Genomic DNA, 24,951 nt, shown 5'->3' on the forward strand with positions numbered 1-24,951 from the left:
CCGGCAGTTGGCACAGCAGCCAATGAAAGTCTGTCTGACTCTCATTGACTGCTGAAACACACACACACCGCCACCTGGAAGTACACGGAGATGTGCGTATTATTGTGCAGTGCGGACTGCACTCACTGCGGTCTGCACTACATTGACTTTACCGGCGGACCTGGACCGTGGCCGGCGGCGGCGTTCTTCCCGCGCCGCTGCTCTTTTATTTCAAAGCTGTATGTGGTCATTCGGATCCTGTTCTAATAGGGATCTTCTAAGGGGAGCTGCCAGATATATTTTAAGATTTTTTAATTAGAAAAATGTTATAAATTAGTAGCACAGGATAAAGGCTCCACTCCTCCCTGCTGGTTCCGCCCTCCTCTTCTTCCGTGGTTCCGCCCTCCTCTTCTTCCGTGGTGCCGGTCTCCTCCTCACCGGTGCTACTAGCCCACTTCCACCCAGCAACAGGTAAGTTATGGGAAGGGGGGGGGCACCAAAATTAAATTATATCTTGCCCCCCTCCCAATATAAAATCGTTCTGACACCCTGGCTCAAATCTAAACAGTATTTCGCAATCTTAAAGAAATCTGACTATAAAGGGAAAAATTACTGCTGAAAGACCTAAATTGCCAACATGTCATATACCCTACGCAGATAATATCCCTGCCACCCAGTGGTCAACAATTTAGATTATCACTGTACAACAAATTAATACTTTTAATTTGTTTCCTTTCTAAAAATAGTCATACATTACTAATTTGAGGTCAAGAAAAACTACAATGTTTTTACTAGCTCTATTTTTTGAGCTACACTACTTGCACTATACTGTATGTACATTAGTAATATAGTCATAGTGAAAAGCTATTTTAAAATAATCTGATATTTTCTTGACAGAAAATAAATAACAGTTGTTTTAATTCAATCATTCACAAATAAGAACACAAAACAAAACAAACATACAGCATACGAAAAAAACATACAGCATACGAAACAAACATACAGCATACAAAAAACAAACATACAGCATACGAAACAAACATACAGCATACAAAACAAACATACAGCATAGGAAACAAATATACAGCATAGGAAACAAACATACAGCATAGGAAACAAACATACAGCATACGAAAAAAACATACAGCATACGAAACAAACATACAGCATACAAAAAACAAACATACAGCATACGAAACACTTATACAGCATACAAAACAAACATACAGCATAGGAAACAAACATACAGCATAGGAAACAAATATACAGCATACGAAACAAACATACAGCATACAAAACAAACATACAGCATACGAAACAAATATACAGCATAGGAAACAAACATACAGCATAGGAAACAAACATACAGCATAGGAAACAAGCATACAGCATAGGAAACAAACATACAGCATAGGAAACAAACATACAGCATACGAAACAAACATACAGCATAGGAAACAAACATACAGCATAGGAAACAAACATACAGCATACAAAATACAAACATACAGCATACGTAACAAACATACAGCATACGTAACAAACATACAGCATAGGAAACAAACATACAGCATATGAAACAAACATACAGCATAGGAAAGTACTATCTAATATAGTGGCCTATTCATGGGGGTGCTTTCTCTTTGCTTGTAGCTTGTACTCCTCTTCTCTGGCATCTCTTGTCACTGTAGAACAGTAGTGATCACCTACCCTGATATCTTTGTCCCATTGCTGAAATGTCTTGGTGGAATCGCTCCCTATGCTGTCACTCAGTGCACCACAGTTATCTTGTGTGGGTAATCCCGTGAATTGCATATATTTGAATAGGGGAGGGGACAAATAACTGATTCATTTAATTGGGTCAGTAGGCCCCGCCCCCTCTGCGCAGAACGCAGATTGCTGGTACGATTCTCTCCATTCTGCCCACTTCACTAGGAATACCCCTACATCGTCACAAATGGGCTATATCTCGGAACTCAGAGCTAACTGAGAGTTTTAAATGTCATATTCATTCTTTGCATGCTGAAATCAATTAGAAGTAACTATTTTCACATCGGAAACATTTTCATTGTTGCGCAGTGTTATCAGACAGCATGATGGTGAAAAAAATAAATAAATACAGATGCAGCTTTAAATGTGAGAGATTCTTCCCTGAGCTCATATATTAGTCTAACAATACGACAGCAGGACCTTACGCACTCCGTGACGGGTGTGGTTATGTTTGTCTCTCCTGGCTGTAGTAGAAGCTGCCAGCTCCATCTCCTGGGAAAACAGTTGGTTTTTCAATTTGTATAAATGGGAAATGCATCTGTATCATTACAGGAGTGTTTACAAAACATCGCAGCATCACAACCGTAAATATTTTCTCTGGCACTGAGCGAAGGATAAAGTTGGGCATGCGTTCGTCCTCAGCGGGGGTCTTCCTACAACTGACATTCACTGGTTACTGCTCTTTATTGTCCTCAAGGTTTTCTTGTATTAAATATATCCGAGATACTTGGAGCATCTGAATCACCTTGTGATGATAAGTAATAAACTGGATACATGTGTTCAGTAAAGAGGAAATGGCTTTCCGTGTGTTTACAGGTCAGCTAAGATCCACAACAGACATTTTCATCAACGCAATATGGAGTTTTTATTATGGCTTTTGACTGACGCTCTGTTTAAAAGTGTGATCGAGTATATACTCCTTATGGCAACATCTAGAACTTAACTAGACACATTTCAAGAACGAGATGCTTTTGGGAAGCCTATATGAATAAATATTAGTATGTTGAATATCAGCACAAAGAGGGCCTGATTCAGAGCCGGACGCTCTTTCAGAGCGCTCGCTCTGAATCAGTGCCCTCCCTCTCTTTTTTTAGAGCGGCCTCCTGGCCGCTTGTATAGCTATGGGTGACCACCCACAGCTATAGCGAGCGGCCAAAAAGATGGTCGCAATGGTCAAGACCATCGGGCTTGCGACGAGACCCTTCTGTTAGGGTCTCGTCTGCCGCAAGCCCTGGAGTGCTTTTGGCTCTATCAGAGCCAAAAGCACTCCCACTGACATCATTTGTGATGTCATTTGTGATGTCAGTGGGGCCTGCCCCAGACGGTAGGCGTTCCCATGGCAACGCCCCCGGCACGCCCACCAAAGGGGGCATGCTGTCACTCAACATTGACAGCACGCCCCCTTTGTAGCGAGACCCATAGCAATGGCTTGCCCGTCGCTATGCGGGTCTCGCGCATGCGCACGACGGAGCCGGCTCCCTCATGCGCATGCGCACTTGGCCAACATTGACCCACTTGCGAGCGCTCGCGAGCGGGTCTGAATCAGGCCCAGAGTTGCCTGGGGAACGTATTACTAGCAGCAGCGTGCAGATAACAATAAGCTGTGCACGGTCACTGGAGAAAAGGAGGATCTATCAGCAAAACAGGGTATATTGTACTATAGGACCATAATGATTTGGTATTCACAACCTAGGTGGTAATGGACAATTTATTAGTAGCATTTACATGGATTAGGTCAGTGGTGTATCTATGGGATCGGTATTAAATACCGCCGGACCTATGTCCAAAAGACCGGCAGCAGTGAAGATCTCGACAGCTCCAAAGGTAAGTATTTACTAACCCTACTCCACACCCTAACCCTAACCCTCTCTTAGGGGAGCCTAAACCTAACCTCCCTCCCTGGTGCCTAACCCTAACCTCCCTCTAAGTGCCTAAACCTAACCACCCTCCCTGGTGCCTAACCTTAACCTCCCTCCCTGGTGCCTAACCCTAACCTCCCTCCCTGGTGCCTAACCCTAACTTCCCACCGGGGGTGAATAACCCTAAACCCCCATTTCCCCTAGCCTAAACCTAACACTCCAGTGGGGGTGCCTAACCCTAAGTTCCCCCGGGAGCCCTAAAGCTAAACCCGCCCCCCACAGCTGTCCACGCCCGGTGCCCAGCTTACCTTCGTTCAGTATGCCGGGCGTCGGGCTCCCGCCGTAGGTCTAATGGCAGGCGTTGGGATTTCAACTCCTGTCATTAGTACCTTGCCGGGATTTGACAGTCGGGAAGCCGGCGGACGGCATTTCGACCATCGGCTTCCTGACTGCATCCCTTATCTATAATGGGTGCAGGGTGTGCGGGGTACACGGGCCCCTGGGTCCAGGGAAGCCCACACCGCACAACCTGCACCCATATATTTAATACTTACCTCTCTGGAGTCCCACGTTGGCAGTATCAGCGCTGCACAAATCGCCTGGAAAATGGCCACCGCAGCCATTTTCCCGTTGTCTTGTGTATGCGCAGTAGGGAAATCGCCGGGGAAATGGCACTGCAAAGGCGCAGTAGACTGTGGGCACAGTGTATACTTCTGCGGCGCTGCCGGTCACCAGAGAGAGAGCGTAGGGGGCCCTGGACGGAGACTGCACATGGATCCCCTCCTCTCTGGTGGCCGGCAGGTGGCCCTGGGTTTGGTATCCTTCTTATAAGGGGCCTATTTATCAAAAAATATTTGTGAGATATCCTCTGAAAACACCCTTTTTTGGGGTGCACTCACAAGAATTAAGTATCACCCCAAAGTACCCCGGAGAGGTCCCAGCAGATATCTCCATCTGCCCCACCTGCAGTGCAGCATGGCTTTACCAAGGTGCAAAGTTACCTGCTCTTTTTTGCTTTGCTCCCAACTGAGAATCAGCCCCTGAGAGTACCAGCACGTTTTATTGCGTCACCTTAGACTGCTGCACCCACAGCCGGTATATGGGCCTGATTCAGAGCTGAACCCGATGGTTTGCGTACAACTCCGATGGTGGCAGATTGTGCGCATACGCAGGATCTGTACTGCACATGTGCCGATCAGTGTGTGCGGCGATGGTTGCGGTGCCCCTGAAGGGTCGGCGGCGGCCAGCGCCCCAGAAAATGAGTGAGCACGCACTTGCTGATAATCGCACGTCTGCGCATGCATATGGTTCACAACGCGCGTGCGCAAGTCAGTCACTCCGATCTAGAATCGAGCGCTTGTAGTACACAGATTGGACGCTACCTGAGTGACAGATAGCGCCGTTTGTGGGTGGTAACAGGGGAAGGTGCTTACGAACGGGGGAGTGATGCTGCAAACGCAGGCGTGTCTGGCCGTCAAAATGGCATTTAACGGGCGTCCATAATTAGCAAAGTTGCATCATGGGTGCGTCATTTGACGAGGCAGCGTCTGCACTATAGGGTACTGCACTGAATGAGGCCCTGTGTACGTTACAATCAACTAAAGAATACTGCAATTTAGATGACAATATAACAGGTAAAATGACTAATATAAAGCTTGTTACCATGTAACACAAACTGTGACAAATATCAGAAAAATTATGTTTGCAGATTGATTTAAAAGCAGCTTAACAGGGCAATATACTTGTACATCCTGTAGCTGACATTTCACTGTCCGTGGTGTTGCGTAGCTAATGGGGTGATATACTACGAACCTTTTAATTAAATGAAAACCTTAATACTGCCGGCAGCCAAACTATAGCCGACACGTCATATCATTTTGAAACAATGGGCCGTATTCATTTATAAGCGAAAAGTTCGTTTCCGCATTACTTTTTTGCCGATGACATCATTTTCACCGGTTTCAACTTATCCCCGTATTCAGTTTGTCCGAATGCCGGTGTGAAAGGTTTGCGCCTTGTAACCAGTGGAAAAGATTCGCCAATGGATACCTGGCGGAAAAAGTGCAGAATTGAGATTTTGGGGTACAAATTTGTGGCAACCACCCTAAACCCTTTTTACACCCCCTTGATGCTAACTGCGTCAAAAAAATGCCAAAAACCCCACAAAGGACAACCCAAAAAAGCACTTTGAAAAAGTAGGCAAAAAAAGTTCAAAGTGGGGGTACAAATTCAAAAACTAGCAAAATAGCCTTTGGGGGGGTCTGCAAGTATGGGGGAGGTGTTTTTTCGATTGCAGGTGATTGCTGAAGGTGCGTTTTAATGCTTGATTTTAGCAACTTTAAAATATGGTGGTACCCATTTTCATGTACCGCAAATTTGATGGGACAACTTATTTTACAAAATTTTTTTTTGCTGAATGCTATTCTTCACCACTGTCCCAAAGACGCTAAATAGCGCCTATTGAGACCATTCAACGACCCCAAATAGCTTTAGCAGAGCTAATCAGGGGTACCCATAGTGGACCCCCCATGTCAGAACATCTTTTGGGGGGTGTCGGGCTGATTTACCCATTTTTGATAGGACTTTCCACCTGTTCAAGTTTCACCGGGTGCCATTTTTGCATCCTTTGGAATTATATAGTGTGAAAAGCGGCCGCGCACACAGAAAGTGTTTACGCCAAAATTCCGGGACTTTTCGCCTGCAATTGAATATGGGCCCTTGTGTCTATTACAGCAATACAATTGGAACTACAGTAAATAAATAGTCACATATTATTTACTATCTGAGATACTGCAGCCAATATTATTTCCTCTTTTTGCTTAATATACTACTGTAACAATATAATTCTAGCACTGTTCTTCTCAATGATACTATGTGCTGAGTCCTCGAAAAGCCACAATAATGCTGTAAAATGTTTTCCTGATTCCTAAAGTGGTAATACCAATGGCCTGATTCAGCAGTCAATGCAAGTTCACTGCTGATCACAGATTCCCGATAAACGAGAATCTGTGCGTGACCAGGACCCATTCTGCGAGAGTGCAGAATGGGTACTGCGTAATCGCACGCAAGCCCTTGAATGCCTCTGCCTAATTGATACAGCTGCAGGACAATATATTGCACAGTATTTTCAAACCTTTTCCATAAACAAGGTTCTCCACATTCAGAAAGGGGGTTACTGCAACTGCTGAAACATGACAATATCCCAATATTTCATTCCTCCCATATACATAGCAATTGACTACATGACACGGAGGTATAAATATAACAAGGGTATAATACTGACATTGTGTGGGTGCCTTGTTCTTAAACACTGTATTTCATACCTCTTTTGCACATTCTGTACTTAAAATATCAATATTTCACTGGTTAAGTTCTGTTGGAGACTAAAAGTTATGTTTTTAACTCAATCAAACACATCCCAGTGCACCATTACTTTCAGTCTCCTTTAAATCCTTTTTGGATGGGAGGCTGGCTGAAGAAGGTGATGGGGGGGCTGGCTGGGGAAGGTGATGGGGGGCTGACTGCGGAAGGTGATGGGGAGATGGCTGAGAAAGGTGATTGGGGGGCTGGCTGAGGAAGGCGATGGGGGTTGGCTGAGAAAAGGTGATGGGGCTGGCTGAGGAAGGTGATGGAGGCTGGGGGCTGGCTGAGGAAGGTGATGTGGACTGGCTGAGGAAGGTGAAGGAGGCTGGGGGCTGGCTAAGGAAGGTGATGGGTCTGGTGGCTGGATGAGGAAGGTGATGCGGGGCTGGCTGAGGAAGGTGATGTGGGCTGGCTGAGGAAGATGATGGAGGCTGGGGGTTGGCTGAAGAAGGTGATGGATCTGGTGGCTGGCTGAGGAAGGTGATGTGGGCTGGCTGAGGAAGGTGATGGGGGGCTGGCTGAGGATGGTGATGGGGGGCTGGCTGAGGAAGGTGATGTGGGATGGCTGAGGAAGGTAATGCGGGCTGGCTGAGGAAGGTTATGGGGGGCTGGCTGCAGAAGGTGATGGGGAGCTGGCTGAGGAAGGTGATGGGGGGCTGGCTGAGGAAGGTGATGGAGGCTGGGGGCTGGCTGAGGAAGGTGATGGGTCTGGTGGTTGGCTGAGGAAGGTGATGTGGGCTGGCTGAGGAAGGTGATGCGGGCTGGCTGAGGATGGGGAGCTAGCTGAGGAAGGTCATGGGGGATGGCTGCAGAATGTGATGGGGAGCTGGCTGAGGAAGGTCATGGGGGGACGGCTGCGGAAGGTCATGGGGAGCTGGCTGAGGATGGTGATGGGGGGCTGGCTGCAGAAGATGATGGGGAGCTGGCTGAGGAAGGTGATTGGGGGGCTGGCTGCGGAAGACAATGGGGTTTGGCTGAGGAAAGGTGATGGGGGCTGGCTGAGGAAGGTGATGGGGCTGGGGGCTGGCTGCAGAAGGTGATGTGAGCTGACTGAAGAAGGTGATTGGGGGGCTGGCTGTGGAAGGCAATGGGGATTGGCTGAGGAAAGGTGATGGGGGCTGGCTGAGGAAGGTGATGGGGCTGGCTGAGGAAGGTGATGGAGGCTGGGGGCTGGCTGAGGAAGATGATGGGTCTGGTGGCTGGCTGAGGAAGGTGATGCGTGCTGGCTTAGGAAGGTGATGGGGGGCTGGCTGCAGAAGGTGATGGGGTGCTGGCTGAGGAAGGTGATGGGGGCTGGCTGCAGAAGGTGATGGGGGTTGGCTGAGGAAAGTGATGGGTTGGCTGAGAAAACGTGATGGGGCTGGCTGAGGAAGGTGATGGGGCTGGCTGAGGAAGGTGATGGGGCTGGGGACTGGCTGAGGAAGATGATGGAGGCTGGGGGCTGGCTGAGGAAGGTGATGGTCTAGTGGCTGGCTGAGGAAGGTGATGTAGGCTGGGAGCAGGCTGAGGAAGGTGATGGAGGCTGGGGGCTGCCTGAGGAAGGTGATGGGTCTGGTGGCTGGCTGAGGAAGGTGATGTGGGCTGGCTGGGGAAGGTGAAGTCACACGCACTGAAGAACAGTATGTGAGGAGCCTGCCTCTGCTTTAAGGAGGAGCAAGGAGAAGAACCAGGTATGGAAAGGGGGAGGGGGGGCTGTAGAGACACCGGGTCAGCCTCTGAGCCCAGGCCAGAATGAATTACATTGCAGTAAGTTGCGTAAAACCGCCATCGTTCATATTGTTTGATGTGTGGTTTGCGCAGTGCCCCACCATCGACCCACTTGCGAGCGCTTAGTGCTCGCGAGCGGGTCTGAATCAGGCCTCAAGTGCGGCCGATGCTACTGCTCTGCCAACAAAGTGATAAATTTATGGCGTCTCCACTGCACCCCATTTTTGCCAATTTGAAAACCGCATGATCACCCAAAGTATATATACATTTTATTCCTATTGCACTTTCATTATTAAACCTGATGATACTGGCAGGACCTATCTAATACCATATATGTATAATGCTTTACAGTTTACTTTTAGGACAGACAGGGTTGGATTTAGAGACCAGACTTCTCTAAGGCACAACATTAATGGTCAGTCCCCCATCCACCAAGTTTATTAAATTCATTATTAGGTTATACTGCAAGCCCTAAATTGGCTATTGCCATTATAATATAATGTAATATAATACAATAAGCCATGTCCTTCTTCATGTGCCCAGACGTCAACCTCTCTAGGCCGAGCGTAGACTATTTCCTACTTATATAACGTACAGATGATGCACCCTCTAATGAGAGTCTTCAGTTGCTATCTTTCCCGAACAATGAGATCAAATCATCTACATGTGACCCCCCAAATATTTATATATGATTGTTAATCAAGTAAATCTATCTATAATCTATCTATAATCTATCTCAGTGGTCTCCAACCTTAATTGGGGTGGGAGCTACTTCAGAAATATGAAACGATTTGAAGTGCCACATTTTATTTTTGAAAACTAAAATCTGACTAATAATTAATACAGTGATAAATATCACTGTATTAAAAAATGCATTGTTGTTTTTCTAGGAAACATTTTGGTTATAAGCCAGATTTTAGATTTCAAAAATAAAATGTGGAGAGCTGTCAGCGGGGAGCAGGGGGCTGCGGGTTGTAGGGGAAGGGGGGGATTGTGGCGGGGGTTTGTGCAGGTGGGACAGTGGATGAATAGGCCCCACACCCCCGTTCAAAGTCCCCTCCCACCCCTCCGCCCGCCACAATCACCCCCTTCCCCCACAACCCCACGAAGCAGGGACAGCAATAATGCTGTTTTTGCTGCTGCTCCGTCCAGGGTTGTTACTAGCCTCAGTCCAGTCCTCACATGTAGCGGCGTGGCATGACTTCATGATGTCACGTGCGCTGGCTCACAACAAATAAAAACCTTACTGCATGAGCCGGCTGCGGCAGTCTAGGTAGGAGGCGGAGCAGGAGGGCGAGCCCTTGCCTGTCACTTCTATTGTGCAGCCGCGGGGGGTAGGAGTGGGCCCTCGGGTCACAACAAGGGTATAGTAATAGCGGGACTCAAGTCACCGTCCTTACGGCCGCAAGCTACCGGTGGCTCGCAAATGACGGGTTGGCGACCGCTGATCTAACTCATATCTATCTCATATTTATGTATCTCACATCTATCTATCTCTCTATATATCTATCTATCTATCTACCTCATATCTATCTATCTATCTATCTATCTATCTACCTCATATCTATCTATCTATCTATCTATCTATCTCATATCTATCTATCTATCTATCTATCTATCTATCTATCTATCTATCTATCTCACATCTATCTATCTATCTCATATCTATCTATCTATCTATCTATCTATCTCATATCTATCTATCTATCTATCTCATATCTATCTATCTCACATCTATCTATCTATCTATCTATCTAATGGAATTATTGCTTTAAACTAGGGGTGAGCGGGTTCGGATTTCTGAAATCCGAACCCCCCCGAGCCCCCCCGATCCGAGTCCGATCCGAGTCAGGCTCGACTTTTCCCGCCTGACTCGGATCTGACATCGAGGCAAAACGTCATCATCCCGCCTTCCGAGTCTCGCGGGTTTTGGATCCTATATAAGGTACCCGCGTCGGCGCCATTTTCTCACTCGGCTGTGGACAGTGAAGAGGGAGGGTGGGAGTTAGTGCTGTGTAGTGTAGTGTAGTGTAGTGCTGCTGTTGTCCACTACTTCAAAGTCCATAGGGGCTGGCTGTGTTGTGCTGTGCTGCTGTTGTTAATAGGGGCTGTGTCCACTACTTCAAAGTCCATAGGGGCTGGCTGGACTGTGTTGTGCAGTCAGTTCTCCATAGGGGCTGTGTCCACTCCAAAGTCCTGTGCAGTGTCCCAGTCCTAAAGGGGTGCTGTAGTGTTGTCCAGGGGGTGCTCTGTCCATCAGGGGTGCTCCCCCCAAGTGCTAAAAAAATAATATATTTTCTGTGTTTGTGAATTGTGTGCGCAGTAGCCGCACGTGCATCAACAAAGTAGTGCCAAGCGTGCGCCTGTGTCATAAGTAAAGGGCCGGCTGGCTTGACCGTTAAAGGGTGCTGTAACCCCCGAAAGTACACTCCAGTCCAAACCAAAAAAAAATTATTTTCTGTGTTTGTGAATTGTGTGCGCAGTAGCCGCACGTGCATCAACAAAGTAGTGCCAAGCGTGCGCCTGTGTCATAAGTAAAGGGCCGGCTGGCTTGACCGTTAAAGGGTGCTGTAACCCCCGAAAGTACACTCCAGTCCAAACCAAAAAAAAATTATTTTCTGTGTTTGTGAATTGTGTGCGCAGTAGCCGCACGTGCATCAACAAAGTAGTGCCAAGAGTGCGCCTGTGTCATAAGTAAAGGGCCGGCTGGCTTGACCGTTAAAGGGTGCTGTAACCCCCGAAAGTACACTCCAGTCCAAACCAAAAAAAAATTATTTTCTGTGTTTGTGAATTGTGTGCGCAGTAGCCGCACGTGCATCAACAAAGTAGTGCCAAGCGTGCGCCTGTGTCATAAGTAAAGGGCCGGCTGGCTTGACCGTTAAAGGGTGCTGTAACCCCCGAAAGTACACTCCAGTCCAAACCAAAAAAAAATTATTTTCTGTGTTTGTGAATTGTGTGCGCAGTAGCCGCACGTGCATCAACAAAGTAGTGCCAAGAGTGCGCCTGTGTCATAAGTAAAGGGCCGGCTGGCTTGACCGTTAAAGGGTGCTGTAACCCCCGAAAGTACACTCCAGTCCAAACCAAAAAAAAATTATTTTCTGTGTTTGTGAATTGTGTGCGCAGTAGCCGCACGTGCATCAACAAAGTAGTGCCAAGCGTGCGCCTGTGTCATAAGTAAAGGGCCGGCTGGCTTGACCGTTAAAGGGTGCTGTAACCCCCAAAGTACACTCCAGTCCAAACCAAAAAAAAATTATTTTCTGTGTTTGTGAATTGTGTGCGCAGTAGCCGCACGTGCATCAACAAAGTAGTGCCAAGAGTGCGCCTGTGTCATAAGTAAAGGGCCGGCTGGCTTGACCGTTAAAGGGTGCTGTAACCCACAAAGTACACTCCAGTCCAAACCAAAAAAAAAATTATTTTCTGTGTTTAGCCGCACGTATATATCAAATCGATATAACATAAATGGAGGACCAAACTTTCTCCGATAAAAATAAAATAGAGAAAGATCAAGAACCACTTCCTCCTAGTGCTGAAGCTGCTGCCACTAGTCATGACATAGACGATAACATGCCATCAACGTCGTCTGCCAAGGCCGATGCCCAATGTCATAGTAGAGGGCACATACAATCCCAAATGGCAAAGTTCAGGAAAATGACCTTGAAAAAGACATTTAAATCAGCTGAAGAGAAACGTAAACTTGCCAATATGCCATTTACGACACGGAGTGGCAAGGAACGGCTAAGGTCGATCCCTAGTATGTTCATGACTAGTGGTTCAGCTTCACATGACGATGGAAGCACTCCTCCCACTAAAAAAATCAAAAGAGTTAAGCTGGCAAAAGCACAGCGAAGAACTGTGCTTTCTAAGAAGATATCACAAATCCCCAAGGAGAGTCCAAGTGTGGTGGTGGTTGCGATGCCTGACCTTCCCAGCACTGGACGGGAAGAGGTGGCTCTTTCCACCATTTGCACGCCCCCTGCAAGTGCTGAAAGGAGCACCCACAGTCCACTTGCTGATATGCAAATTGAAGATGTCACTGTTGAAGTACAACAGGATGAGGATACTGGTGTAGCTGGCGCTGAGGAGGAAGTTGGCGAGGAGGATTCTGATGGTGATGTGGTTTGTTTAAATCAGGCTCCGGGGGAGACAGTTGTTGTCCGTGGGATGAAAAAGCCCATCACGGTCATGCCTGGGCAGAAGACCAAACATTCCACCTCTTTGGTCTGGCAATATTTCTATCCAAATCCGGACAACAACTGTCTTGCCATATGTACCATATGTAAAGGTGAAATAAGTAGGGGTAGGGACGTCAACCACCTAGGAACATCCTCCCTTATACGGCACCTGCAGCGCGTTCATAAAAAGTTACTGTCAAGTTCAGAAACTTTGGCTCAGACCGTAAGCAGTCCAGGGACACCTAAATCCCGTTGTCCTGTTGTATCCAAGCGCCTGCAAACCACACCGTCAACTCCCTCCTCGTCAATTTCCTCCTTAGTCAGGATCGGAAGTAGTCCTGCAGGCCATATCACTGGCATGACTGACTCTCCTATCCGGGATTCCTCCGGAGGATCCTGCATTGCTACGCCTACTGCTGCCGCTGCTGCTGTTGCTGCTGCTGCTGGGAGTCGTTCATCATCCCAGAGAGGAAGTAGGAACACCACTACTTTTACTAAACAATTGACCCTCCAACAGTCCTTAGCGAGGAGGATGAAGTACGACAGCAGTCATCCTGAAGCAAAACGTATAACTGAGGCCTTGACTGCTATGTTGGTGTTAGACGTGCGTCCGGTATCCGCCATTAGTGCAGTGGGATTTAGACAATTGATGGAGGTAGTGTGTCCCCGGTTCCAAATCCCGTCTAGATTCCACTTCACTAGGCAGGCGATACCGAGACTGTACAGAAACGTCAGAAAAAGTGTCCTCAGTGTCCTGAAAAATGCCGTTGTACACAATGTCCACTTAACCACGGACATGTGGACAAGTGGAACAGGGCAGACTAAGGACTATATGACTGTGACAGCCCACTGGGTAGATGTATCACCTTACGCAGCAACAGCAGCAGCGTCACCAGTAGCAGCATCTCAGAAACGCCAGCTCGTTACAAGGCAGGCTACGCTGTGTATCACCGGTTTCAGTAAGAGGCACACCGCCGACAACCTCTTAGAGAAACTGAGGGAAATCATCGCCCAGTGGCTTACCCCACTTAGACTCTCCTGGGGATTTGTGATATCTGACAACGCCACCAATATTGTGCGGGCATTACATCTGGGCAAATTCCAGCACGTCCCATGTTTTGCTCACACAATAAACTTGGTGGTGCAGAATTTTCTGAAAAGCGACAGGGGCGTGCAGGAGACGCTTTGGGTGGCCCGAAAAATTTCTGGCCACTTTCGCCATTCAGCGACTGCGTGCCGAAGACTGGAGCGCCAGCAAACACTCTTGAACCTGCCCCGCCATCACCTGAAGCAAGAGGTTGTGACGCGGTGGAACTCAACCCTCTATATGCTTCAGAGGATGGAGGAGCAGCAAAAGGCCATACAAGCCTATACATCCACCTATGACATAGGCAAAGGAGGGGGTATGCACCTGACTCAAGCGCAGTGGAGAATGATTTCCGTGTTGTGCAAGGTTCTTCAGCCCTTCGAACTTGCCACACGTGAAGTCAGTTCAGACACTGCCAGCTTGAGTCAGGTCATTCCCCTCATCAGGCTTTTGCAGAAGCAGCTGGAGAAAGTGAAGGAGGAGCTAAGACGGAGCGATTCCGCTCGGCATGTGGGACTTGTGGATGAAGCCCTTCATTCGCTTTGCCAGGATTCCAGGGTGGTCAATCTGTTGAAATCAGACCACTACATTTTGGCCACCGTGCTCGATCCTAGGTTTAAAGCCTATGTGGTGTCTCTCTTTCCGGCCGACACAAGCCTGCAGAGGTGCAAAGACCTGCTGGTGAACACACTGTCAGCTGAAGCGGAACGTGACACGTCAACGGCTCCTTCTTCATTTTCTCCCGCAACTGGGGCTGCCAGGAAAAAACTTAGGTATCCTAAGCAACCCGCTGGCGGTGATGCAGGGCAGGCAGGACCAAGTTTGGACATCTGGTCCGGACTGAAGGACCTGGCAACAATTTCTGACATGTCTACTGTCACTGCATATGATACTGTCACCATTGACAGAATGGTGGAGGATTACATCGGTGACAGCATCCAAGTAGGCATGTCAGACAGTCCATACCTGTACTGGCAGGAAAAAGAGGCAATTTGGAGGCCCCTGTACAAACTGGCTCTATTTTACCTGAGTTGGCCCCCCTCCAGTGTGTACTCCGAAAGAGTGTTTAGTGCAGCCGGGAACCTTGTCAGCGAAAGGCGTAGGAGGTTGCTTCCACAGAATGTGGAGAAGATGATGTTCATCAAAATGAATTATCAGCTCTTCCAGGGAGACCAGCCTCCAGAACGTACAGAGGGACCTGTGGTGGTGGATTCAAGTGGGGACGAGTTAATACTTTGTGAGGATGAGGATGTACACACTGAAGAGGGTGAGGAATCGGTGGATGAGGAGGATGAGGATGACATCTTGCCTCCGTAGAGCCAGTTTGTGCAGGGACACATTAATTGCCAGCTTGTTTTGTGGGGGCCCAAACGAACCAATCATTTCAGCCACAGTTGTGTGGCAGACCCTGGCGCTGAAATGATTGATTTGTTAAAGTGTGCATGTCCTGTTTATACAACATAAGGGTGGGTGGGAGGGCCCAAGGACAATTCCATCTTGCACCTCTTTTTTTCTTTGCATTATGTACAGTTTGGGGCCTAGTTTTTCTAACTGCCATCCTGTCTGCCACTGCAGTGTCACTCCTAGATGGGTCACGTGTTTGTGCCGCCCACTCGTGTCGCTTAGCATAGTCATCCAGCTACCTCGGTGCAACCTTTTGGACATAAAAACACTATTGTGAGGTGTGAGGTGTTCAGAATAGACTGGAAATGAGTGGAAATTAAGGTTATTGAGGTTAATAATAGCATAGGAGCAGAAAAACCTACAAATTCTGTAATTTTAGCTGTTTTTATGCTTTTTTTCAAAAAAATACAGATCCAAAACACAAAACCCAGAACCCAAAACACGGAAGGGTGGTTTTGGCAAAACCAATCCAGATCCAAAACACGAAGAAAGATCCAGATCCAAAACCAAAACACAAAACACGAAAAGTGGCCGGTGCACACCCCTACTTTAAACCACTATAGTTTTCAACATAAACATTTATTTCCATTGCTTTCAGCATGCAGCACATTAGTACATCTAGTAGGATTGGGGGTGCATTGTAGGGGGAGAGGGCAGCAGGGGAGGGGGATACTGTACATCAGTTTCAGAAAATACATAATAGCATCAGGGCATCACAAAACATAATTTACTATTTGAACTTTACTAGTTACATTTCTTAGCAGGTGTATAAAAGGACTAATCCCTACAGCGCTGTGATTTTGCTGGTAGTAACGCCAGATGGATTGTAAATCAGATGCATTATTGCTAATCAGTGGCCGGTTTCCTTTCCCATCTCTGTGATCTATGCTAGATAGTATTGTGTGCACCGTTATACAGGCACTCATACCCGGACTTAATTGAAGATTAATTTACATGTGAACGAAGCAAAGATGTTCTCGGACAGAGAACAGGCTGTGCCAGATCCCCAGCTTGTGATATTGCTCACAATGGACTGTCCATGCATGAAGCTAGCAATCTTCTACAAATGACAGCGTTATCATTCCTCATCCCTAGGTGAATACACTCTCGTCATTTGCTTGAGCAGGCAACAGTCTGTACATTATTCCCAGAGCCACGGCCTGACCCACACAGATTAATGTTACATTTATGATGATTACTTAGAAAAACCAAATTAATGAGGCTGGAAAGTGGTGTAACATGGGGGATATTCCACCTTTTCCCACGCTGTGGACCATGAATATTTGGCACGTCATCTATTTAATTCAGATATTTGTTTTTAATATATAATGCATTACATTTATCCATCTCATGTAATCTAGGCACATTACAACTTTAGACGATGGAAAACGTTGTCGGGTTACCCCCACGAAATGGTAATGTTTAATATTTTTTAGGCTCCTGGTTGAGAAAATTAATCACTGTGCTATTATTATCTATTTAAAAAGGACCACCATAGAACACAGGGGCTGATTCAGACCCGCTCGCAAGTGCTATGCGCTTGCAAGCGGGTCGATGTTTACCCCCTGCGCATGCGCGAGACCCGGCCAGCGACGGGCGCTCCATCGCTACGGGTCTCATACCAAAACGGGGCGGCTGCCGATTGTGATTGACAGCTCGCCCAGTTTTGGAGGCGGGCAGGGGGGGTGGCTGGACAAACGGAGTCGTTCCCGTGGGAGCGCCTTCCATTTGTGGGCGGCCCTATGGACATCACTAGTGATTTCAGTAGGTGGACTTCCTGGTCTATTAGAGCAGGAAGTCCACTGGGGCTTGCGATGGACGAGACCCTACCACAAGGGTCTCGTTGCAAGCCCGATGGTCGCGATGGTTGCGACCATCGTGACCATCACCTGGCCGCTCGCGAAAGCTGGCGAGCGGCCAGGAGGCCGGCACAAACAAAAAGAATGCTGCCCTGATTCAGAGCGAGCGCTCTGAAAGAGTGTCTGGCTCTGAATCAGGGCCACAGTGCTGCACATTGATGGCACCATCATACAGATAAATAACCTGCATTAACATGAAGCAGGGGCGCAAAGATGGCCCTGTCCAAATTAGAAATTGATACACAAGATACTGGAATAACAGGTGGTGGCACTGGCTCCGTGAGGGAGGGATGGGTATAAAACACTGCCCCGGATGAGGTGGGGTCACGTTAATTCAGCGTTTAAAGAGTTTCCTTGTAGAGAGATAAAGTGGAGATTTTGCCCATAGCATACAATCAGCGTCTAACTGCCATTTCTCTAGCACAGCCTGATAAATCACAGTCATGAGCTGATTGGTTGCTATGGGCAATTTCTTCACTTTATCTCACTCCAAGAATTGATACATATCCCCCTTAGCCAGGAAGTAACAGGAAACAGACAGTCCTCCTAAATATACAAGAGGTTGCGTTGGGTCCTAAATTCAGAATAATCAGGGGATATCTCTCACTGTGCAGGGACCTCTTGACTTGCAGAGAGCAGTAGTCTTGTCACTGACAGTATTGTGTACCCCCACACCATTACTCGGACCCTCCCTCTCCCCATCCTCTCCCACTCATCTACAGGCCAGGTTCAGTTCTGTAGAAGAAAATAAACTTTGAGGCTTGGTTGGTGGCCCAAATCGCCTGTAATGAGAACATCCTGAGGGGTAGTTGTCCTCCTACCCCATTGGCCAGTCAACCCTTGCCAGTAGAGGAAAGAAATCAGTGCTACCTGGCGCCACCCAGATGATTCTAACTACTTGGTAGTCCTTTTTTTGCTCTGAACCTGTCTTCTATCCATCACCATCTGGGGTATGGGCTTAGCCAGTGCTGGTTTTTGACTTACAGTGGCTATATTTGCATCGATGTGTAGCTATTGTTTGCCAAGTATATATTGTCCTTGTCATTTTATGTTTGTACTATACTTTTGCATGCACTGTGTGTACCACTGCAGACCCATTTTGTGACATTTATATAAAGGGTATTAATAATACAGTGTTTATGCAGAGTGAGTGAAACCCCATTAATATTGTTCCCTCTGTGTGTCCAACAGGAGCCCAAGTGTTGAATAAAAAGAATGAGCGGATATCTGACCACCACTCTCAGTACACTGGGAAATTCCACCAAGGGTCCCGACGCCGAATGTATAGATTATGAAAAGTTTCAATGGATTTTTACCTACCAACCAGTTTACATGTGGTTCATTTTTGTCTTGGGCTTCATAGAAAACCTGCTCGTCATCTCGGTCTTTTTGCTCCATAAAAAACGCTGCACGGTGGCGGAGATCTACCTGGGGAACATGGCGGCTGCGGATCTGATCTTTGTCAGCGGGCTGCCCTTCTGGGCCATTTACATTTCGAACAAATTCTACTGGCCCTTCGGCAGCTTCCTCTGTGTCACGGTCAACTCCCTGATCCAGCTCAATCTGTTCAGCAGCATCTACTTCCTCATGATGGTCAGCATCGACCGGTACTTGGCTTTCGTGAAGACCATGTCCTTTGGCCGCCTCAGAAGATCTGGATGCGCCAAGGTGAACTGTGCCATCATTTGGCTCTTTGCCATTGTAGTCAGTTTGCCCAAAGTCGTGTTCCGAAAAGTGGCATTTATTCCTAGTTTGAATACTACTGCCTGTGTTATAATCCCCCCCTCCGATGACTGGCACATTGCCACAAATATCATCATGAACGTTGTTGGCTTTGTAATACCCGTCATTGTCATCACGTTCTGCACTGTCCAGATTACGCACGTCCTGAGGAATAATACGATGCAACACTTCAAGGAGGTGAACAATGAAAAAAAGGCCACGTGGCTGGTGGTAGCGGTGCTTTTGGTGTTTATAGTATGTTGGCTGCCATTCCATATTTCTGCTTTCCTTGATACACTGGATCAATTCAAAGTTTTCCCTGAATGTGCTGTAACGAGATTCAATCACATTTTTAACCAAATTTCTACCTACATCGCCTTCAGTAATAGTTGCATTAATCCCCTCCTCTACGTCATGGTTGGTAATCATTTTAGAAAGAAAACAATAGAGGTCTATAGCCCCCTTCTACCTGAAAGATACCAGCTGAGGAAATCATCTATGGACACTTCAGACACAAGGATGTCCTTCTCCATAGAACCTCAGAAGAAAAGAATAATTCATTGATACCATGTACATGAAGTGGACTCCTTTATATTTATACTGCTGCCTTAAACTCATCCATCTCCTAATGGAAACAGCAATTTTGTGGCTCACAAACAATAGTCTTGAGAATGGATATTGGTGCAGCCTACAAAATGGCTGCCTTTACTGGGTGAAGAAAGATGGCTGCATTTGTCCCAACCCTGCTGATTTCTAGGATGCCAAACTAGACAAATCCTGCTGCACCTTCCTTGGGCTTAGCGTCCAGAAAACCCAGGGCCTGAAGGTGTACTTGGAATAGTCTGCAAAGTACAACATCATTCAACGACTGGATCAATGTCTTGACAATCGTTTTATAGAGCTACACACCTGGTGGATTGCCAATGCTGGCACCAATTTGTCTGTCGGATTCAGCCATGCTATACTTTTGTCTATAAAGATCTGATTAATTTCTTAAGCTTTTGCTTTGAATTATTTGTCCAGATGTTTCCCTTTAGCCATACAGTATTTCATTGGACAGGGCCGTGACTACAGAAAGGGTCATAATTACCTGGCAATAATTGTTTGACTGTTCAGTTATTATTTATCATTGTTTTTAAGCTTATTGGACTAGTTACCAGCAACCAGTCATGATGGTTTAACCCTTGTGCGCTTGTCATTATATCGTCACAACAGGACTTATCTAACATGCTGTACAGAGCAACATAGTACTTTAACCCTTAGTAACCAGACAGCAGCTTATTACTAGGTGATGTAGTGAGGCAAATGGAAAGCGAAAGTCGATTTGTTGCTATGGTTACAGCACAACTTACTTGTACTATTTTACATGGTAATACTTGACAGTTGTTGTGTTGAAGAGGTCACCATGCTATGGGGCAACTTCTCCACTTCTTCACTTCTCCACACTTTTCACTACTTTATAAATAGACCCCTAAGGGGCCTATTCATTAAACCTAAAAATTCTCTGGAGATAATTAGCTTTAGAACTCTCATGGAGTTCTAGCTAATTATAGGTGGAATTCATCATTCCACCTCTCCATAAGTATCTATTCCGAAAAGCTGTCATTTTTGCGATGACAGCTTTTCAGGAAATAGATACTTTTCCTGCCTACACTAACTTACCGCATCTGGAAACAGTGCTGCGCATGCGCTGTTACATCTGTAAAACCAGCGCATGCGCAGCACTGCCTACAGATGCGTTAAATTTGTGTACACCCCCCGACCTCCACCCACCCCCCTCCGCTCACCTCCCCCCCCTCGACTTACCTGTCCGCGCAGCAGCCTCCGGCTCCGTCCTGCTGGTCTGTCATGTGGTTTCCCAGCAGACCACATGATAGATTAGAAAAAAAAAAATAACTTTTTTTTTTTTGTCTAAACTTTCTTGTGCTCTGCTGGGGAGCTCACATGACAGACCAGCAGGACGGAGCCTGAGGGCGGAGCAGAGCGCCGGAGGGACTCGTTGGGGGACCTGCACACGCGGATACAGGTAAGCGGATTCTGCTATTCGCCACCTCACAGTGGCGAATAGTAACTGCATCAAATTCCGAAAATTGATAATTTTCGGAATTTGATGAATACCACAATTTCCACATCCCCATACTAATGTACTAATGTACTAATGTACTAATGTACTAATGTATGGGGAGTGTGGAAATTAACGCAGGGGAACTTAGCAAGGAGATACCTGTGATATCTCCTGTGCTAAGTGGCTACATGAATACCAAAATAACGTTATTTAAGGAAAATGTCCTTAAAAACGTTATTTTAGTGTTGATGAATAGGCCCCATAGTCTGAAAAATGGCAGTTAGGAGCTGAGTGGTTGGTACTTTATCACTCTCCACTTTATCTCTCACCAAGGCTATTATATTATTATATATCTCCCTTAGGGCTCTATTCGTTATGTTAATTATCGGGGTCCCGATAATTAAAATTCCAACTCGACACAAGCGCCAGAGCAATTCATCATTGCTTCGGCAAGCAGATAGCTCTTCCGAAAATCAGCTGTCTCCCCGAGTCTTTTCACTGCTCAGTGAAACTAGTGAGCATGCGTGACCTACAGGCATGGGCGCCGAGAGGGGTCGGGGGGAGCGGGTATAGTTTACCCGGGCCCGGGCTTGCTTGAGGTCTCCAACAGGGCCCGGGTGCGCCCCAGCCTCCCTCACAGCAGCTCAACACAGATCTTGTGCTGGGCTGCTGTGTGAGACTGCTCGCAGCTGCTGCAGCAGCCGGAGCAGTCTCCTATGGCTGTTGGGGGGAGCGATCACACTAATCATGCCCCCCCTCCGCTTAGCGCCAGGCTGGGGGGCTTACAGTGCCCCCCTCCCCGGCGTGCGGCACTGCAAAAGTTATATTTTTTCTATTTTTTTTTCCAGGGGGCGTGGCCACGCCTCCCGCAATTAGGCCGTGCCCCCTCCTTTACCCGGGCCCGGCCAGGCTCTCTACGGCCCTGCCTACAGGTCATGCATACGCACAAAAGTCCCGGCGTCCGGCGGAAGGATACGGACAGGGGCGGAGGAATCCTTAAGGATCCCTCTTCACAACCTGGGACTTGCGGGAGCAAATGCCATCTGAAGATGGTGAATGCTCCCGCAGTCAAGCTCTGAAAATATTACATTTTCTGAGCTTGATGAATTCTGTCCCATACTAGTGTATGGGGATAGTGGGCCATTCTAGGGCAGGGATGTACTAACGGGGAAAAACACGGTAAAACCCCCGAAAATGCAGTTTTCGGGGGTTTTACTGCATTCCCCAAATGTACTAAGCACCGGAATGTACTTACCCGATTGAAGCCAATAGGCTTCTTATCGGGACGCTCCAGCCTGGGAGGGATCCAATCTGATCCCTCCCATCACCCTCCGTGGCATGCGTCCTTTTGCGAATGCGCAGAACGACGGCAGAGAGACTTCTGGGTGTTAAACCCGGAAGTCCTTTTGTCCGGAGCCATCGCAAAGGACAACTCTTATCGGGAGAGCTGTCCTTTGAGATATTCTTGGTACCCAAAGTCAGGGGGGATGTACCACATCGCGGATGCGATGCTTAGTACATCCCGCCCTAAGTGAGGAAGGTAAGTGGATATATCTGTGATATCTCCTGATTTACCTTTTTAATGAATGGCCCGAAAACTGAATTTCTACTTTTGTAGAAATTAAATGATGAAGAATGGACCCCTTAATGAGACTCAACTAAATGAAGAATCCTTTTAGAAATCATGAACACCAAACTCAATCTGGGTCACCTATTAAAATTAAATAGGCGAATCTCAGCATTCACTTTAGTAACCCTATAAGATTTATATTAAAATCTCAGGGAAATAATCCTTTGGTATAAGATTTATATTAAAATCTCTGGGAAATAATCCTTTGGAATACTAGGGGAGATTTATCAAAGCTTGGAGAGAGACAAAGAACCAACCAAACAGCTCCTGTCATTTTACAGACTGTGTTTGAGAAATGACAGATATGAGCTAACTGGTTGTTACTCTGGGGTCTTTGTACTAAGCCTTGGAGAGAGATAAAGTGGACGAAGACAAAAAGTACCAACCAATCAGTTGCTAGCTGTCATGTTACAGAACCAGATCTAAGTTTGAATTAATCTGTTGGCGGACATTTGTTCTTGGTGAGATGCAGGAGGTTGATGTGGACCTGTGGAGAAGTTTCGCAAAGCAACCAATCAGCCTCTACCTATCATTGTATAGAATGTACTTGATTAATACTACCTCCAAGCTGATTGGTTCTTAACTTCTTAACTGGCCTATATTGCCACTCTTGTCACTACCTGATATGTCAACCTCGCAGGATGTTGATATTTCAATGTACAGGTGTGATACTTGTGATTGAAGTTAATGGGTACATTGTTTTTGAGGTGTTTTTCTTATGGAAGCATACATATGATTGTACCGGCCTGTCAATCTTCCATGACAGCTGCTGTGTTCAAATGCTTACAGTGCCCAAGCAATCACATAGCAAATCAATCACATAGCAAAGGAATCAAGATGATACTTATTGGTAACAGATGGAAATAAACTTCTGTGTGTTTCACTGATGTATGTCTGCAAATAAAGTCTAGATAAACCCAACTTACAATGTATGATCTCTCTAAAGGAAAAGCATAATTTACTTTGAGAGATGGGCGCCATAGCACAGTCGCTATGTCTTTGTATGCAACGGCTGGTCTAACATATGCATAAGCAGCAGGAGGCATCTTGTGTATAAGGATGCCCTTTGTCGGTTTCTGTGATCTGATGCTGCTTCCAAGGACTCACCACTGGCTTCAGCACGCCCAGAAAACGGGGCCTACCCTGTTTCCAGGAACGCTGCCTGTCGCCACCTCCAAACGCAAGCAGCATGTCAGTCATGCGGCGGCTTTTGGGGCACTACAAGCGACATCGCAGAAACAGATTGCACGTGAGGAAGTGCGGCTCCTGCGCCGATCTGCAAACATCAGAGATGAGCGTAAATATCGAATTTATGGACATCTCTGAATTAGTCCCGTAATGATGACATGGGATGTAATACTTATACCCATCATACGGCGCTGCTGTTATTGACTTCTATAAATATAGATAGGCCTGCCCACTGGCAAAACTACTGTATAAACTACATAAATAGTGACATCTGCAGGCTGTATGAAAGTATTACAATGCCAGCTCAGGTCAGGAAGGGCAGTTGCCAACGGGTTGGGATCTGGATGCCGGTGCTCAGGATCCCGGCGGTCACAATCCCAATGCTGACATGCCGACACGGTTAGTATACTGACACCTGTCAGTCAGTATCCTAACCCTCCACCTCTCCCTACCCCTAATCTTCCCTCCCCGCTGCCTAAACCTAACCTCACCCTCTAGTGCTTAAACCTAACCTTCCCAGCCTCACCCTAAACCTAGCTCTCCCCTCTTATTGCCTAACCCTATCCCTCCCCCTAGGTGCCTAACCCTAACCCTCCCCCTAACCCCAGTACTTACCGCCGGGATGCCGACACCGGGATTCTGACAGGTGTCGGGATTCCGGAGCTGGCATTCTAAGCGGCAGCATTCCGACAGTCGGGATATTGACTGCATCCCTTTGCAAACAGATAAATATTTAGGAACTTGGCACAATGTATTCCAAAGTACCTAATTGTACAAGTCATGCACAACAAGGAGCATGCTGACTGCTGGGTTTTGGAGCAGGCCTGTAAAATCACTTTGTGCCACATTTTGCTGGTTTGAAGGTCCAGCTATCTGTATTACATGTGTTGCTATTGTACATTTGACTGTTTTTATTACATAGGGTAAAAGCACATTCCGGTATAAGGGGCACTTGGAATGGAATGTCAGGGCAACTAGGAACCAAAACTCTGAAAGAACAACACTGCGGCCTTGCTACTCAGTTAATCCAGAACAATGGGGCAATAGAAACACTAGAATATCATTAGGAGTGGCCCAAGATGTACATAGCCTGAAGGGGAGATGTACCAAGCCTGAAGGGGAGATGTGCCAAGCCTGAAGGGGAGA

At 47.0% G+C, this 24,951-nt stretch overlaps 1 protein-coding gene across 1 annotated transcript in view; it reads left to right on the top strand.

Annotated features, from left to right (window-relative positions):
- Positions 1 to 19,906, top strand: part of LOC148442089 (B2 bradykinin receptor-like) — a 38,090-nt gene extending 18,184 nt beyond the window's left edge. The window contains exon 2 of the mRNA XM_088464252.1: positions 18,392 to 19,906. Within this exon, the coding sequence (XP_088320378.1) occupies positions 18,416 to 19,486 (1,071 nt within the window). The 5' untranslated portion in view covers positions 18,392 to 18,415 and the 3' untranslated portion in view covers positions 19,487 to 19,906. The remainder of the gene's footprint in view (positions 1 to 18,391) is intronic.
- The last annotated feature ends 5,045 nt before the right edge of the window (positions 19,907 to 24,951 follow it).

The sequence above is a fragment of the Taudactylus pleione genome, unplaced genomic scaffold, assembly GCF_031769625.1.
Source record: "Taudactylus pleione unplaced genomic scaffold, aTauple2 ptg001623l, whole genome shotgun sequence".
NCBI classification, from domain to species: domain Eukaryota; kingdom Metazoa; phylum Chordata; class Amphibia; order Anura; family Myobatrachidae; genus Taudactylus; species Taudactylus pleione.